This window comes from Nyctereutes procyonoides, unplaced genomic scaffold, assembly GCF_905146905.1.
Source record: "Nyctereutes procyonoides isolate TBG_1078 unplaced genomic scaffold, NYPRO_anot_genome, whole genome shotgun sequence".
Lineage (NCBI taxonomy): Eukaryota > Metazoa > Chordata > Mammalia > Carnivora > Canidae > Nyctereutes > Nyctereutes procyonoides.
In genome coordinates, this window is record NW_026575122.1 from 2,870,744 (window position 1) to 2,889,571 (window position 18,828).

Here is an 18,828-nt window from a genome sequence, read left to right on the forward strand (position 1 = left end):
ACAGCTGCATAATAAAGCGATTTCCTGGTTTTTAATAATTTAATGTAGTAAGAGAAACTGGGTAGGTCCAATCAGACAGCACCACTCTGGGATGGGAGCATCCGAGCAGTCGCCTACATGGGCAAATACATGAGATGGTGGTTGTTTTTCCCAACTCCCTGAACACACATAACCACAGCATGGGATTCTTTTGGGAACCTGGATTTAAGTTAAAGGTTATATTTAGTCTCATTTTTTTAAAATGAGTGATCTGCCTCCGGTTTTTAAATAATCCGTCTTCATTTGAAAGCAAATGTCTTAACAAGAGGTATAATTGTTGTCATTATTTGAGAAAACTATGATGCTCAGCAGTGACTCTGTAGTAAACAGATTTCTATTAAAAAACACAAAATATTTACTGGCAGTGGAAAGTGGTTGCTGAGCTTACTATAGTAATTCATTTATTTCCTGTTTAAGAATCAGCTCTCTAACACCCTCACAAAAGCCACCTTAACCTTCAAGGATTACGATTTGAAGACATTCAAAGATGTAGGTAATCATTTGAAAATAATAAAAGGCACTGGTAATACAGACAGGATCTGCTCTTCAGCCACATGTTATCAGAAAGAGCTGGCTGCTGGATCGTCCACAAAACACCGTATCCTGAATTTTGAAAGAAATTGAAACATTCAGGGGAATGGACTGGCAGCAATTCCAGTAATAAACAAGAAGGGAAGGAAAGAGTAAATTTAAACATATTTCAATTTTGAGTTGATTTCACCCATCAGCTGACTTTCAGATAAACCTCCTCCTCTGTGGCATTTTCAGAGGCATGACTTGAATGCCGTTTCATGAGGGAGGGGGAATTGAAACCTGGGATGCACGCCTTCTACGTTCAAAAGAGCTCACAGTTCTTAGTACACAACACAAAGGGCTCATGTAGGTTTTTTTAAAGGTCAAAAATTTTACTAAGTACATTTTTACTGCTTATCTTTAGAGCTTTTATCAAGGGGTGCTTGGGTGGCAAATTTGGTTAAGCATCTGCCTTGGGCTCAGATCATGGTCTGGGGGGGCCTGGGATGGAGCCCAGGGTAGGGCTCCCTGCACAGCGGGGAGCCCCCTTCTCCCTCTGCCCTTCCCCTACTCATGCTCCCACACACTCTCTCTTTCTCAAAAATAAATAAAATCTTTTTTTTTAAAAAAAAAAGAACTTTTACTTAATGCTTAAAAAGCCACCCAATTTTCTAAAATGTCTCAAGAGGAAGAATCCAGTTATGGCAACGAAAACAGCAAGCCGTCCCTGAAATGTGCAGCCAGTGGATTGCCCTGCATCGTGCCAAACTGGACACATCACAACAAAACGAAAGTATATATATAAGAAATCCATCCTTTCTTGTTATCACCCTTCCGGTGTGCCAACAGGCATAAAATCAGCACTGGGCTTCAATACAGCCTTGGGTCATGATGCACATTTTTGGGCTGTTTGGGAAACTCCATTTACATCACAAACATCCGCTGAGTGGCCACTAGGTCCGATCTGGAGCACTAAACTTTGGGATAAAGACAATCCCTGACCAAAGGAAGCTCACAGCCTGTGGGGCTTTGAGAAAGACCATAATAGAGGCCATAGTATGGGCAGCCCAGGTGGCTCAGCGGTTTAGCGCTGCCTTCAGCCCAGGGCATGATCCTGGAGACCCGGGATCGAGTCCCACATGGAGTCCCACATGGAGTCCCACATGAGGCTCCCTGCAGGGAGCCTGCTTCTCCCTCTGCCTGTGTCTCTGCCTCTCTCTCTCTCTCTCTCTCTCTCTCTGTCTCTCATAAATAAAATCTTAAAAAAAAAATGAGGCCATAGTAATTGTCAACACCTGTTGCACTGAGGGCTTTATACTTACTACTTTACTGAATCATCGGGTTATCGTCAGTTCATAGGTGGTGAGTTTAAGACTGAAAGAGCAGTTAAGTAATTTGCCTGAGAGCAATTAGTTAAAAACAGGAACAAAAGCACCCCCCTGACATGGATGCAGGTAGTATAAACCTTTCTGCATCAGCTCTGCAAAGAATTCTGGAAAACAAACAAACAAACAAAAATGGGAGTAAGAAAATGAGGGAGAGGAAGGAGGTTCTACAAAGCTCTCACTCAGCGCCCAGTCTGTAAAAAAAGAAAGTCAGGGCCTGAGCATGAAGTTTTTGGAAAAGTAAGTTAGTTTGCCAAAGTCAATTTGGGGATTGCCCTGGGCTTATTTAGCTCCGTGGAGGAGAAGGGACCAGAAAGGAAGACACCCTCAACACCGAAGGGCACCACCCACCGTTCTGACTGAAGTAAGAGGTCAAACTGAGGAGAAGTGGGACTGCCTCCCACTTTAAGAATGGAAGGAAGGCAACCATCGGTGAGGCAGGAACAGTGAGGGGGGGCCCTGGGGCTTGGGGGCCACCAGGACGGGTGGGCCCAGGGCGCACAGCCCGCGCAGCACACTGGCCAGGTGTACTGCAAGGGCAGAAAAATCCCAACAAACTCACCCGTCTTCTCTATGACTCGATGTCAACAGCTCGATGAAATTATTTTCTGCGAGCCATGCTGCTCTGGCCTCAAGGCAGCCCTGCGAGGGACCGTCTCTCTGTCTTCCTATTTCACGGGTAAGAAAAACAGGTGAACAGAAGCTAAAAGCCTAAAGCCACTTACCAATAAAGGAACTGGAATGCACTTGCTACTTTAACCTTTCCTGTCAAAATTATCTGTACCCTGCCTGATGGCCTCAGGACCAAGTTCTCAATCCAATGAGCATATCTTAAGATTTTACACAAATCTCTAAGCTAGCTATTTGAGGGGTCGGGGTGGGGGGCAGGGAAACCATATGCTCTCCTCCTGTGAGTCCCTCTGCTACAGAATTGCCAAATTAACCCTGCCTAATATGTTAATGAATGATAAGGTGGTAATGCTCTGTTTCTCAAACTAATGAGATACTAGTTCCAAAATCAGTTCCTTGGGGGGGGGGAGGGAGGGGGTTCCATGGGGAAAAAAAGTTTGAAAAATACTGTAGAGTATATATCTAACTTGGAGATTTAAAATACAGGTTAGCAAAAAAAAAATAGTAATAAAAAATACAATACAGGTTAGCTTATTTAAGGGCTCTGATTAGGTGTGCAATATACAAACCTATTTATTTTTGTTTATCGAATATTTCTCAAGCCAAGTTGAACTAGTGTTCCGTTGAATATACTTTAGGAAAGTCTGGGTTATATGTCACCCCAATAGGGGCTATTCTTGTATTTGTCAAAAATATCTTTCCCAAAGGAAGTCATTGGAAAGGTGAGGATTTCACCCCCCTGCTATGCCAATAAGGGATGCTGCAAACGATTCCTTTGCCATCTTTCAAATCGGTTTCCAGAGAAAGCTGGTACTTTGAGCACAGGATATAATGTTAGAGGTCAGTCCCATTGCCTCTCTTCCATAAGCCAATCACAAGTCAATCAAATACACAATTTTTGGCAAGAGCTGCAATGACTCACTCAGGTCTAAAAATAACTCTTGACCATATGTGGTACACGTCTAGATCCTTCTCCAGAATCTAACATCTATGTTCACCAACCGTAAGGTGTTACTCAGTTATAAGCATTTCCCACTAATACATACTAATCTGGTATGAAAAAGGTCGTACAAAATGATCAAAACCCTCACTTTTTTTATTTGTATAGAAATTTTGCCAACATTAAATGTTCCATCACAATATTTGGCAAATACATACTGGCATTCATACACTTTAAGTTTTAACAGATTTTGGAAGGAATAGGTCCAAAATAATCATTCCAGCCTTTGAAAGAAAAAAAAACAACTATGCTCTAAAGAATGTTTCTAAGATAGCGTTTTAGCTATAAATCAAATTTACTTCCCAAGAGCAATGTTAAACTGCATGTAAAAGAATTCACGTTTTAAATAGACTAATCTTATCTCTCCTGTTTAATTCTGGAAGGAGTGGTCTGGGAAAACAGATTCCATTGTTTAGACACAAATTAATATAGGTTTCTTTCATGAAACCTGTATCATTTTCTGTAATGATGGATATGCACACCTAGGAAAGCGTATATTTGGGTTTGAGAACATGAGTTCCTATGCACAGGAATAGTTTAGAAGCGTAAGATATAAGCAAACAGATAGAAAAATGAGGAACATGATGAAGCCTGGCAGGTATCATATCTAAGGAAACATCCAAGCATCCAGAATCAGCCCACAGCCCGGTTTGACAAAGACTCATCTTAGCCCAGCCCTCATCCTACTCCTGCATCTGGAGTCCAGACCCCTGAAGTGTGAGGAGAGGAGACAGGTTCCAAGACCACTTGCAGTTCTTCTGGTGGAGAGTGGCGGGTGCCCACAACACTCTTCCAACACAGTTTTACAGGCTTCACGTGGTACAGAGTAATAACTGAGACCCCACATCCAACTAGTCAAGAATCAAGTTGATTCCAATGGTGCCATGATAGAATAGGTATGGATAGCCCTTGCTGACCAATTCAAAATGGAATTTTCTTTCCCTTTTGAGGAATTCAAATGTAGAATGTCTGACAGGATGAATGACTTTCAGAAGATAAGTTCCAGCTCAGGCCACAACCTAGTACCAAGCAAGTATAATGAGCACTTCTTTCTGTTCAGGAAGAGAGCAGGTGGTATGAATGGATACCTTTGATCCATAACCTGCTAATTTAACCGAGTAAACCTCTCATTTCCCAGTTCTACCACAGGGGAAGCCTTATGTAGAGATGTTTGGTTTGGAGAGAGCTCTTCTATTACAATAACCAAATCCCTACACATTAGCTACATTTTCTTAAAGTTCAGAAAAAGAGTTTTCTTTTAAGATTCTATATATTTATTCATGAGAGACACAGAGAAAGGCAGAGACACAGGCAGAGGGAGAAGAAGCAGACTCCATGCAGGGAGCTCGATGCAGAACTCGATCCCAGGACCCCGGGGTCACGCCCTGAGACGAAGGCAGGCGCTCAACCACTGAGCCACCCAGGAGCACCAGAAAAAGAATTTTTGATTAGGAAAACTAACGAACTTGACACTTCTCTTACTGGAAAATAAAATGAATACAGGCAAGTTGATCAAAGTTTTCATCAAATAAATGAATTTGTTAAGCCAAATATTATTTCCTACTAGCTTGCTCAGAAATAGTATTTCAAACAGACAAACAAAACAAAGATACGTACAGGGTGAAAATGGTTAAGACATTGCCCTTAGATGCAGTGGCCTCTGCTAAAACATACATCTGTACGAGCTACACTGGAACTGGTAAATTCTAGGAACTGCACATTTCCTGCCTTCTTGTCATCCAGTCATCAATAACCTAATGTCCCCAGTGTCCTTTCTCCAGTCCTCCCACACTGTTCTTGCAGCCTCCATACTGCTCAACTCCCATTTCTTAATTCCCCAGAGGGCAAGGACGGGCTTGGGAATCATTGCACAGCCCACTGAACTTGCCCACCTAAGTGTGTGGTGCTCAAAAACACACTGTATGCATCCATTTCTACCTCAGAATAAGTGTGCATATGCCTCTTACATTCCTTAAAACATTTTACTCTAGAAGGAATTTCAAAACCATTTAAGAATGGTGAATACTCTCCAACATCCTAAAAAAAATTCATTCGTAGAGTAGTATCAAACTTATATACTAATCAGACCTCTCTTCTTACTAGGGTTAGAAATAAGACGATGGGCCCAAAGTGGAGTCACTTATGCTAAGCCCCACATCACCAAACAAACCAAGACATAGGTTAATCATAGTCCCAGAAATGGAATCTTAAACCAGTCAATCAGGAATCACCCGATGAGCGCTAGCTAGGGATCCTGCCTCAGAGAACTCTGCCGTCCCCTAAAGGAAAGCAACCTTACAATAATGAATCTGCTTTTTTGCCTAGTGTAACTTCTTTGATCCCGCTCCCTTCTGCCTATTAAAATCTTTCATTTTGTGCAGCTCCGCGGAGTTCCTTTTTATCTGCTCGATTGGATGCCGACCCATTCATGAATCCGTAAATAGAGTCAATAAGATCCTTAAAATTTACTCAGTTGAATTGTGTTTGTTAACACTAGTTCACGAAAATTTCTAACCTACTTATCTCCTCTTACAAAGTGATGGAGAGAAAATCACCCTTGTGGCTTTTTAGTGTTGGTGCACAATAGTTTATTTCTACCTCTAAAAATACAACGGATAGGGGCACCTGGCTGGCTCGGTCAGATAAGCGTCTGCCTTCAGCTCAGGTCATGATCCCAGGGTCCCGGAATCAGGCCCCACATCGCGCTCCCTCCTCAGGAGTCTGCTTCACCCTCTCTCTCTCTGCCCCTCCACTCATGCTCTCATTTGTTCTCTCTCTCTCAAATAAATAAATAAAATGTAAATAAACAAACAAACAATGGACACCGTGCCTGGCTGGCTCTGTCAGTGGAGCATGTAACTCTTGATCTAGAGGTTATGAGTTTAAGCCCCACAGTGGGTATGGACGCTACTTAAAAATAATAAAAAATAAATAAAAAACAATGGATAGACATTTGTATTTCATTATTAAATAACCATGAACTTAAAGTTCCCTTCTTTTAACAAGGAACTATAAAGCACATAATGTAAAACATCTGAGTTCACTTTTGTAAAATGAATTAAATCTGGGGTGTGTCTTTATGAGGAATACATTTTATTTTAAAACTCTTATATTCAGCCAATGACTGGTTTCATTTTTTCCATATTGTGTATTGCATGCCTGCCGTGTGCCTGATTCAGGCTAAGTGCTGGAGGCACAGTCCCCCCTCATACAGTTTGCAATCCAAAGAGAAGTCTGCAAATCTTGAAAGACCATACATTCCAGGCACTGAAGTAAAAGACCTATTGTTTTCTTTTTTTTTTTTTTAAGATTTTATTTATTCATTCATAGAGACAGAGAGAGAGGCAGAGACACAGGCAGAGGGAGAAGCAGGCATCATACAGAGAGCCCGATGCGGGACTCAATCTAGGGTCTCCAGGATCACACCCCGGGCTGCAGGCGGCGCTAAACTGCTGTGCCACCGGGGCTGCCCAAGACCTATTGTTTTCATCTTCAAAAGCATATTGCATTTTAGCAGTAATATGCACTTTAGAATCTTATTTAACTTGAAACAAAACAACACAATGGTTAAGGTTAGTTTTCATATAATCTTGAAAAAACAGTGTAACACATTCTGAGGAGCAATCTCCAGTAGTAAAATAACACAAAAGGTTCTAAGTAAGTAAGCAATAGGAGAATCACAAATAGTTAAATTAGCTTTATCTATGCCTAGGATGTCTTCACTTTAGTTATTTGAAATGCCCAGGATCTCTTGGCTTTGGTTATTTGAAATAATTGAAAACGAGTCATCATATTTCTAATTTTTCTTCTTCAGAGAACGGTATGAAATTAATCTTTAAACTTTCTAAATCTACATGCTGAGTCCTGCTGGACCTCAATACATGAAATGTTTTCTAGGATCTCATTTTAGGATTTTGACAGCAAGCTTATATATACTTTTCCCTCCTATTAGTTGAAGGCAAGAAATGTTTCCTGTTTGAAGAATTATTATTGATCAACCCATACACTCTGCATTTGAAGATGACAATGTCTCTGCTAATCACTTACTTTAATATTTTCTCAGTCTGATTCCTAAAATAGCATTATAAAACTATTCTGGCCCTACACTGAGAATTTTTAGCCTATTTTTTAGCTTTCTCTGTCATTAAAAAAAAAAAAATCAGGCATCCTCTGCTATTTTTATTAGCCCAGAGTATTTTAACAGTACCTTTACTGTTCAGGTAAAGTCCAGGCCTCATATCATTTCAAGAGTCCCATCATTTCCAAAGAGCAGATCCACAGAAAAAAGCCCCAAGAACATGTTTACATCCTTTTATTAATACTAAATGAATCACATCTAAGGTAAATAAAATGTGCCTTGACATCCTCAGAAGGAAGCTGCATGAGATGGCTGCGTGGTTCTCAGCCGCAGTGAGAACCTGGTCACGGACAGACGGCGCACCTGCACTGGCTGAAGCTGAGCGCCCGGGGCACCCCTTTCTCCTTAGGCCGTGAGCGGTTCCGGGACAGGAACCCGGGCAGTGGCCCGTGCACACCCGGGGGGCAGCGCCGGACCGCACCCCCGGGCTGGGTCCTCCGGGCTCCGGCCCCTTGTGCCCATGGGAGGGGGGGCAGCCCCAGCACCTGCACATCCCGGGCTGGGGCGTCCTCCCGGCTCCGGCCCCTCGTGCACATGGGGGGGGGGAGCCCCAGAGCCCGCACACCCGCACGGACTGGAGGAACCGCGCTGCAGGGCTGCGGGGCTGCGGCCCCAGGGCGCGCGGCCTCCAAGCCCCGGTCCCCGTTTCCTTCGAGTCCCTGATGGCTGCACCTGGTCCTTCGAGCCGGGTCTGCGAGGAAGGCCGGCCGCCTCCCTGAGGACCCTCGTCTCTGCCCTCCGGTCTCTGGTAGGACCAAGTGAAGGTGCCCGCCGGGTTCTGCTCGGCGCCGCCCCCCCCCCCAGCCTCTGCCGCCAGCGCTCCCCCGCAGAGGTGCGACCCGGCGACCCGCAGCGCTCTAGGTCACGTTCCCGCGCATCTCCATCCCACCCCCCGCACCTTCCGCCCCGCGCATTCCATCCCCCCACCCGCACCTTCCGCCCCGCGCATCTCCATCACCTCCCACCCGCACCTTCCGCCCCGCGCATCTCCATCACCTCCCACCCGCACCTTCCGCCCCGCGCATCTCCATCCCCCACCCGGCCCCGCGCATCTCCATCCCCGCCCCCCACCCCGGCCTCCCCGCCCGCCCCCGGCGGCCCCAGCGCGCGGGCGCCGCGCCCTCACCAGGCTCGTGGACCCCGGGGCGGTCGGACAGCTCGATGACCAGCAGCTCCCGGCCCTCGACGCTGCGCCCCACCGTGTAGATCCGGGCGACGGCCGTGCACTGCAGCCACACGGCCACCAGCGCCTCCCGCAGCTCGGGGTAGCGGTGGTACTCGAACGAGATGCCGTCCTCCTGCTGCAGCCGCCGCCGCCGCCTCACGCCCGCCGCGGGCGCCCCGGGCTCCAGGGCTCCGGCGCCCAGCAGCCACCCGCAGGCGGCCAGCGCCCCGCACAGCGCCAGCAGCGCCCGGCCGCCCCGCGCCGCCATCGCCCCGCGCCCGCCCGGGCCTCCGCGCCGCCGCCTCTTTGTCTGCGCGCCCGGTCCGCGGCCGCCCGGGTCCGCAGCCGCCGCCGCCGCCCGCCTCCGGCCTCGCCGCCCAGGGACAGCGGGTGCGCGCCGCGCGGGGCTCCGGGAGGAGAGCGCGGCGGGAGGGCGGGAGGGAGGGCGGCGCCGATGGCCCCGGGAGGGGGGGGAGGGAGGGAGGGACCGCTGCGCGCGGGGGCGGAGCCGGCGGGATGGGGGGGAGTGCGGAGGGGATGGGGGAGGGAGGAGGGGAGGGGGGGACCGCTGCGCGCGGGGGCGGAGCCGGCGGGATGGGGGGGAGTGCGGAGGGGATGGGGGAGGGAGGAGGGGGAGGCGGGACCGCTGCGCGCGGGGGCGGAGCCGGCGGGATGCACGGGGGAGGGGGGAGGGGGAGGAGAGGGGGCGACCACCGCGCGGGGGCGGAGCCGGCGGGGTGCGGGGGCCTGAGCACGGCCCCGGGGGGGGGGGGGGGGGGGGTTGGCGCAGGACCACTGCGCTCGGGGGCGGAGCCGGGGAGGGGATGCAAGGTATAGGGGGGAGGGGGTGAGGAGGCGGGACCACAGCTCAGGGGGGTGGAGCCCGCGGGATGCGGGGCCGGGGTGCGGGGCGGAGCCCGCGGGATGCGGGGCCCGGGGTGCGGGACTTCTCCGAGCCGGGGGCGGCGCGGGGACACGCAGGTGAAGGGAAGCCAAGGGCCGCGGCGGGGAGGGTCGCTGTCGTTGAGAGCGCCAGGACGTGGCGCTGGAACAGCACTCCCGGACTGCTAGAGCGATGTCTGCTCAGAGCCGACTGCGGTTTCCATCTTCATGTACCAATAATTAGAAAATATTCCGGAAAAAAAAAAAAAACCCTTAGTATTGGCAGCCCCTTGCCTCCTCCGCGTGGCGCGTCTTTAGCGACTGTATTGATACCCCAAACACACACCCAACACTTGGCTTTTCGTTTATCGCAAGGCCTGGCTTGCACTTTGATTCACAGGCTTAAATCAGGGAATAAAAATGCAGCGTGTCGCTTTGCGGATACTCCATGGTATTAAACGCACATTCCTGGATTCTTTCAGGAAAAAAAAAAAAAAAAAGATGGGGCGGTCGTTTGGCAGTGCCTGTGCCAACCCCGGCTGTGCGCGCTGGACAGAGGATTTAGTCCGGTATGAAGACTGAATCCTCCAGGAGCAATTTATCTGGGTAGTTCTGGCTTGGAGCTTCTTACTAGACGGTAACCAGGATGTTGGCCAGGACTGCAGTCCTCTGAGTGCTTGACTGAGGCTGCAGAATCTTATCCAAGAAAGAATTTAAACTTAAAAAGATTAAATCCAGTCATAGGGAAAAAAAAAAAAAAACCTCTGATCATGAGAAATGAGGTCTCCATAACCCTCTGAAAGCTCTTGTCAAAATATATGATCATAGAGAGCTTTAAATGCCCAGCCTTGAGACCAGATTTATATTCCTGGAGCAACTCTGAAACAGATGTTCTGAAGAGATTGCCATCTGGATTTAAGAGCAGTACGAATCTAAATAAATAAATGATCCATCGAGTCCTCCAACCAAGCAAAAAAACTGGACACTGTGCCAGTAATTTTTCACATTAGGCTTTTTTTTTTTTTCCTTAACTTGCTCTTTCTCCACCAGTCGAACAATGCACCACACTTCATAAAAACTTTCTCCTGGAAAAGGACATTTCAATGATTTTATTGGAGCAAAGGAAAAATGTTTCTGGAAAAACTGGCTCCACACCCCTTTGTCTACATTGCCTCCAGCATCCTTTTTGGCTTTTTGTGGGGGAGCAAACTGCCACTCGGAAGACCTGCCCCTTGGTTAGACTTGAACCCGGCCTTGCTCCTTGTCCATGTAGGCAGAGCTAGGAATCGTGTACTTTCCACTCTGATCGGGCTGGGTTTGATTACACAGTCCAGAGGAATGAAACCAGAATCATAATTACATTTCTAAAATCAGGCTCCAAAAGAGCAACCTTGGAAACCTAGAAAAAGAAGACAGAGTAGCTAAAACCAGGAACTTCAGATGTGGAAAAGTTAAGATTTTCGCGTTAGCAATTTAAGGTGACCGCACTAACTGGTGGTGAGGTGGGGCCCTGGGGTGAGGAGCTGCCGCGTGGTCACCACGGTGCCCATCGAGGTCGTGTGTGGCCCTTCAGCCATCTCTTTAAACAGAGGGTGTGCTTTCTATTTTTTCCCCAATCTCCATTTTTATGGGTGGTTTTCCTTTTTCTTCTGTGCGTGGAATCTTCCTAGTTGTGTAGACTCACGGAAGGGGGAATCCTTTGCATCTTGGAAGGTGCTGTCCTTTAGATATGAAACAAAAGGTTTTGACGGGATGGCTCGTTCAGGTGCAGCAGAAGCATCTAGAGGTCGGTGAGCTGTGGGCTTCGCCAGCCACCATCACCCCGGAGGTCTGAGGTGCGCTCCGGGATCAGCAAGGCTCCGGGTGCCCCCGGGGAAGGGCTGACCCTGTGCTCCCTGAGGTCTTCTCCAGCTCTAGAACGTGGTCATTCTGCATGGATTTTTTTTTTTTTTTAGAAAAAATTCTTGCTCGTCTGATAGATGAAAGAGCTCCTTGCTTATTTGTGGGCACAGCACGCACACCAAGAAATTGGTTTCAAGGACCAGAAACTTGGGCTTTGATTTTCTGGGCTATTTTAGGGGGAGGGCGTCCTCCCTGGGGCGCCTGTTACGGGCCTGTGGCTGCGGGGGCAGGTGCAGGAGATGCCCTGCGCGGCCTGACTGCTCCTACCCAGTCCGCGAGTGGGACCTGGCCTGGAGGCCGGCCCCACCCGCAGCACTGGGGATGCGCTGTGGATCCAGGGAGGGCCAGGCCACTGGGGGGAGGGTGGCCACAGCGGAGTTCAGACCCTCCAGTGGGGTGACCTCGGTGTGGGCCCTAGGAGAGGCCGGCAGAACACAGGGCCTCCGTCCTCCTGCCTCCCTGCTGACCTTGGTGGAGGCCCAGGAGAGGCGGGCAGAGCACAGGGCCTCCGTCCTCCTGCCTCACAGGAGCAGGAGCCTCACTGCAGGCAGCAAGGTGTAGGCGACACTATGGGACTCATGTCTAAGGACCACGACAGGGCAGGAGCAACGCCTGCCAACATCAGGGGCGATGAAGAGCTTAGCTTCCACCCCTCACACCCTTTCCCTGCCATCGGTCCTGGGCCCCTCGTACAGGAGCTCACCCAGCAGAGACCCCGGGGACACCTCCAGCAGACACCTGAGAGGGGGTGGCCGGGCCGAGGCCCTGAGCTGCCTGGTCCCGAGGCCCATCACCAGCCTCCACAGATAGCCTGAGAGGGACACACGTGCCGAGGTCCTGGACCCTGGGGTCCTGTGGGGAAGGGACTGGGTGGGAGCCGCACCTGCTGGGGTCCTGCGGGGAAGGGGCCACTGGGAGCCGCACCTGCTGAGGTCCCGCAGGACAGGAAGGGGCAGGTGGGACCGAGTACCCCGTGGCCCCGCGCCCCCCGCACCCTCAGGGCAGGGTGAGCTCCGGTCGCAGTCCTTCAGGCCAAGCCCCCAGCCCCTCAGGGGTACGACTGTCCCCCCAGCCGCGCTCACGGCCGCCCATCGCCGGCACCCAGCATGGAACCTCCCAAATGCCCCACTGTGGCCTCTAGACCCCAGCACGTTGCTCTCTTTACCTGGATTGTCCCTTTCCTTCTGCCCGACCCTTCTCTGGGTGACACGGGTCATCGCTCAGGGCTCAGGTCAGACATCCCACAGGGGGCACCTTCCCTAACAGCTCCCTTCAGGCAAGGGGGTCCCCACGACTCCCACAAAGTGTTTCTCTCCCTTCTCAGAATTTTTGAATGATTATCTAATCGACCTTAACCTCCGTTATTCTATAAATTTTGTGAAGGCAGGAATCATGCATCTCGTGCCTTCTAGTGCCTTCTACTGTCTTCCAGGGCCCAGTAGGGTTTGATACGCAACTGAAACTAAGCAAATCTTCATTGACCAGATGAGCGGGGAATTAATGAAGGGAGGAGCAAGCTGTGCTCCTCGGTTGAGATCTGATACTGCACCCTTTAAGTGGAGCCTCCACATCCAAAATACCTTGCTCAAAACCCGCACCCAGTAGGCTGCACAGGCCTCCAAACCTCAGGACCGGCCGGTGACCTGCATGTAGCACCCCGGGGACGTGTCCTGAGCTCCAGGAGGCAGCCGCACCCCTGCCCCTTTGTCCCAGGGCACGTGGCCCCTGCCCAATAACTCTGTGGACTTTCAGTCCTGGGAGCTCAATGGGTCAGGACTTTCTGAATAAAGTGACCTCCACATGGCCTAAGGAGGTAGGACGGAAGGGCAGCGGGGGGAGGAGAAGCGATTCACGGATAGAACGGCCTCCTCCCCTGCCTCTTCCCGGGACGCCCCCAGCGAGCAATCTGCCCCCCAGCTGTCCGGCTACCGGGGTCCCGCCAGCCTCCTGCGTGTCAGCCTCATCCTGTCCGGTGAGAAGGGCTTGCACAGGGATCTCCGGACACGGTCAGCACCGTCCATGCCTGCACGGAAAGTCCAGAGGAAACGTTGTGCAGCAGCCTGTACCCTGGGCCAGGGGCCTGCTCTCAGGCTAAGCATTGGCGAGAAGAAAATAGGCCTAACAGTAAGTCGCACCCACAACTTGTTCATCTAAAAACCTAGAATGGCGGCACCTGGGGGCTCAGTGGGTGAGGACCTGCCTTGGGCCCAGGGCGTGACCCCAGGGGCCCTGGGATCGAGTCCTGCCTCGGGCTCCCTGCATGGAGCCTGCCTCTCCCTCTGCCTGGGTCTCTGCCTCTCTCTGTGTCTCTCAGGGATAAATAAGCAACAAATCTTACCAAAAAATGAATAAGTAAAGGCCTAGAACAAGTGAAACCCCAACAGAGCATCTATAAAAACTAGAAACACAGGTAAAGAAACCTTATGTCATCAAAAACATTCACTCCGTAATGAACATAAAGTGATATTATCTGTATTTTCAGGCTTTACACACCTCATTGACTAGACGCTGGAGTGTTGCCTTTAAATAATATTCATTAAGTTAAAGTCAAGATCGTCTTGTGACTTTTTTCTAGCTCAGCCCTTGTTCCTGGAAGAGTCTCTGCGAGCATCCCGGGGCGGGAATCAGACGGGGACCGTCGCCAAGGTCTGGGTCCTACAGCTCGAGGAGTCCCAGCCCCAGACCCTGGCGATGGCCCTGTCCGATTCCAGCTCCGGGATGCTGGCGGAGAGTCTGGCAGGAAAGGGGGGTCTGGTTGTGAAGTGAGGCCACAGACTCGGGGGCCCCACGAGGGTTCTGCTGCCTGGCGACGGGGCCTCACTGCGTGCAGCCCGTACCTTAGGAAAGTCGCCTTCCCAAAAGAAACAAAAGCAAAATTGAACTATTGGGACTTCATCAAGATAAGAAGCTTTTGCACAGCGAAGGATACAGTCCACAAAACCTACAGAATGGGAGAAGATATTTGCAAATGACGTATCAGATAAAGGGCTAGTTCCCAAAATCTATAAAGAACTTATTAAACTCAACACCCAAGAAACAAACAATCCAATCATGAAATGGGCAAAAGACATGAAGAGAAATCTCACAGAGGAAGACATAGACATGGCCAACACGCACATGAGAAAATGCTCTGCATCACTTGCCATCAGGGAAATACAAATCAAAACCACAGTGAGATACCACCTCACACCAGTGAGAATGGGGAAAATTAACAAGGCAGGAAACCACAAATGTTGGAGAGGATGCGGAGAAAAGGGGACCCTCCTGCACTGCTGGTGGGAATGTGAACTGGTGCAGCCACTCTGGAAAACTGTGTGGAGGTTCCTCAAAGAGTTAAAAATAGACCTGCCCTACGACCCAGCAATTGCACTGCTGGGGATTTACCCCAAAGATTCAGATGCAATGAAACGCCGGGACACCTGCACCCCGATGTTTCTAGCAGCAATGTCCACAATAGCCAAACTGTGGAAGGAGCCTCGGTGTCCATCGAAAGATGATGGATAAAGAAGATGTGGTCTGTGTATAAATGGAATATTCCTCAGCCATTAGAAACGACAAATACCCACCATGTGCTTCAACGTGGATGGAACTGGAGGGTATTATGCTGAGTGAAGTAAGTCAATCGGAGAAGGACAAACAGTGTATGTTCTCATTCATTTGGGGAATATGAATAATAGTGAAGGGGAATATAAGGGAAAGGAGAAGAAATGAGTGGGAAATATCAGAAAGGAGACAGAACATAAAGACTCCTAACTCTGGGAAACGAACTAGGGGTGGTGGAGGGGGAGGAGGGCGGGGGGTGGTGGTGAATGGGTGACGGGCACTGAGGGGGGCACTTGACGGATGAGCACTGGGTGTTATTCTGTATGTTGGTAAATTGAACACCAATAAAAAATAAATTTATTTAAAAAAAAAAGAAAAAAAGAAAGTGGCCTTCCTCAGCCCTCCAACCTCGAGGCAGATGGAGGCTGTGGGCCGCTGTGGGCTCCGTGTGGGAGACATCCACTGGGAGGGAAGGAGCAAGCCTCCAGGCCATCACTTGCTCTGGCGCCCCAAAGCGTCTGAGGCCCAGCGCCCTGGACTCTGGTGCCGGGTTACTTTGTGCTCTCAACCCAGCCCAGCACTGCTCACAGCGGGCAACCCCTAGCCTTCCTGGGGTGGTGTAAGAGGTGCTGCGAGGTTATACACGATTCATTCGGGCCAAAATAAGACAAACTGATAAAATGGCTTATAAATACAATTTTCCTATAAAACTTCCCATCAGGTTGAAAACAAAATTTTTAAGTTTTTGTTCTTAATGGATCTGCTAAGTTAGAGTGAACTAATAACCGTTCAAAGTTTAAGTGTGCATTTGGTATTTATACCGCCTGCGTTTAATTTATTGAATGTGTCTACCCTCCACATTTTATACAAAGATATCAGTAAAAGCCGTGTATATCAATTGGCATAAATATGGGAAAATAATAGCTTCCAATGAAAAAGATAAGTCCTGGTTCCAAATTTTCCATTTCCCTGACAGTCCACTTGAAAAATATTAGTCAATTAATTCAGAAAATCAAACCACAGTTGTCTTCTTTGATTTTCAGCTTTGTGCAGCTGTTGTTTCTACTTTGTGCTGGGCAATTAATTTGCTGGGGTTTTTGGTTTTGGTTTTGTTTTTTTGTGGGTTTTTTTTTTTTTTTGAAGCTAAATGTGTTTAATCCTTAAAACCTTATAAGGTAAGCAGTAATACTCACATTTGATGGCCAAGGACACAGACACACCAGCAACCTGTCCAAGATCACAGGGCACCTGCAGAGTCTGCCTCCAAACTGCGGTGACCCCGCGCATCTGCCCTTTCCGTGGGCCTCATGGCCTCGGGCCCCGTACCCCCAGCAGTTGGCAAGGGAGCCCCTGCAGGACAGTCAAGTGGCTCTCACAGCTCTCAGCCTGAAGCCTTTTCTCTTATCTATTACAGAAAAGAGATTCAAGTTTAGATAGATGACCAAATTAAGCAACTTTTAAGGTTACTGAATCACACAGAAGCATCATTTTTTTTATGTTTAACAAACCCCCCGGGTGCATCAGTGAACCCCTGGATGCCTTCCAGGAAGGTGGGCCGGGGGAACCCCACAGGCTTTAGCATCTGAACACCATCCTTGGACATACATCCAGGTGCTTCGCTTAGTGCTCTAATCTTATGGGGAGAAAAGGACATGGTCTTTGGGGGCGCTGGTGTATCTCTGCCTTCCTGATTCTTCTCACCTGACAGAAAAGCTGCGTCTCTCAGCAAATGACAGGAAAGAGAAGGAAGAGCAGTAATATGTGGTTCCGCACGTGGTGACTGCCCGCAGGTCCCAGCATCGGCTGCCTTGCCCACGTGCTGGGGCTTCGCAAAACCCCGACTCGAGTGACATCCGTGCAATTCTCTACATCATTCATTCCTTCATCGGTTCCTTCATTTGTCTTTTATTCCAGATGACTTCAGATACTATGCTGGGATTCTTTATTGGAGAATAATTGACACACAAGATTGTATTAGTATCAGGTATACAACATGGTGATTAAATATTTATATACATTGTGTAACGGTCACCAAAGGATGTCTGGATACCATCTGTTGCCATAAAAAGTTTTTATGGTATTATTGACTATGCTCTATGCTGTACCTGACATCCCTTGTCTTATCAATTTTATGACTGGGAAATTGTACCTCTTAATCTCCTTCCCCTATTTCATCTTTCTTCCACTTTCCCTGCCTCTGGCAACCATCAGTTTGTTCTCTATTTCTTGTGAGTCTGTTTCCATGCTGGTCTGTTTGTTTTTAAGATGCCACAAATGAGTGAGATGATACAGTATTTGTCCTTCTCTGACTTATTTCACTTAGCATAATGTCTCCAAGGTTGTTGCAAACGGCAAAGTTTCATCTGATTGATACTTAGGTTGTTTCTAGATCTAGGCTATTGTAAATAATGCCATAAACGTAAATAATGCCATAAACGTCCTTTTGAATTGGTGTTTTCATTTTCTTCAGATAAATGCCTACCAGTAAAATTGCTGGATCATATTCTGCTTTTAACTTATTGAGGAATTTTTATGCTGCTTTCCATAGTGGCTACACCTGTGCACGAGGATTTTCCAACACTAGTTATCTCTTTTCTTTTTTAAGACTTGTGTATTTATTTTAGAGGAAGAGAGAGCACACAAGAGCGGGGAGGGGCAGAGAGAGAGGGAGAGAAATCCTCAAGCAGACTCCCCAGTAAGCCTACAGCCCAACACTGGGCTTGATCCCAGGACCCTGAGATCACGACCTACACTGAAATCAAGAGGCAGATGCTTAACAAACGGAGCCACCCAGGTGCCCCTCTTTTTGTAATAACAGCCATTCTGACATATGTGAGGCGATATCTCGTGGTGGTTTTGATTTGCATTTGCCTGGTAGTTAACGATGCTGAGCATCTTTCCATGTGCCTATTGGCCCCCTGTATGTCTTCGTTGGAAAGATGTCTGTTCAGGTCCTCTGCCCATTTTTTAATTGGACTACTGGTTTTTTGGCGTTAAGTTGTAGGAGTTCTCTATATAATTTGTGTTTTTTTAAGATTTTATTCATTTATTCACGAGAGTCACAGATAGAGAGAGGCAGAGGCAGAGACACAGGCAGAGGGAGAAGCAGGCTCCATGCACCAGGAGCCCGACGTGGGATTCGATCCCGGGACTCCAGGATCACGCCCCGGGCCGAAGGCAGGTGCCAAACCGCTGAGCCACCCAGGGATCCCCGAGTTCTCTATATAATTTGAATGTTACCCAGTCATTGGACATATCATCTGAGAACATCTTCTCCCATTCATTAGGTTGCCTTTTGTTGATGGCTTCCTTTACTGTACAAAATCTTTTAAGTTTGCTGTAGTCCCATTTGCTTATTTTTGCTTTCGTTTCCCTTGTTTGGGGAGACACATCCAGAAAAAAAAAAATTTGCTTCACAGTTGAATTTTACCAAATATTTAAAGAAGAGTTAATACTCATCTTTCTCAAACTCGTCCAAAAAAGATTAAAGAGAAGGGAAAGCTTACAAACGCATTTTACATGGCCAGCATTACCCTCATACCAAAACCAGACAAGGATACAACAACAACAAAAAGAAAATTACAGGCCAATAAACCTGATGAATACACCTGAGAAAATCGTCGACAAAATG

General features: G+C 48.7%; 1 protein-coding gene across 2 annotated transcripts in view; it reads right to left on the bottom strand.

Moving 5' to 3' along the window:
• CPE (carboxypeptidase E) overlaps nucleotides 1-16,526 on the bottom strand; it is a 106,511-nt gene extending 89,985 nt beyond the window's left edge. Inside the window, exon 1 of one of the 2 annotated variants that reach the window (XM_055336607.1) lies at nucleotides 16,391-16,526. In XM_055336607.1, the coding sequence (XP_055192582.1) occupies nucleotides 16,391-16,484 (94 nt within the window). In that variant the 5' untranslated portion in view covers nucleotides 16,485-16,526. Of the gene's footprint in view, nucleotides 1-8,831; nucleotides 9,243-16,390 lie in introns of those variants that run through there. The other variant, XM_055336606.1, reaches the window with a different exon arrangement.
• Nucleotides 16,527-18,828: the final 2,302 nt, after the last annotated feature.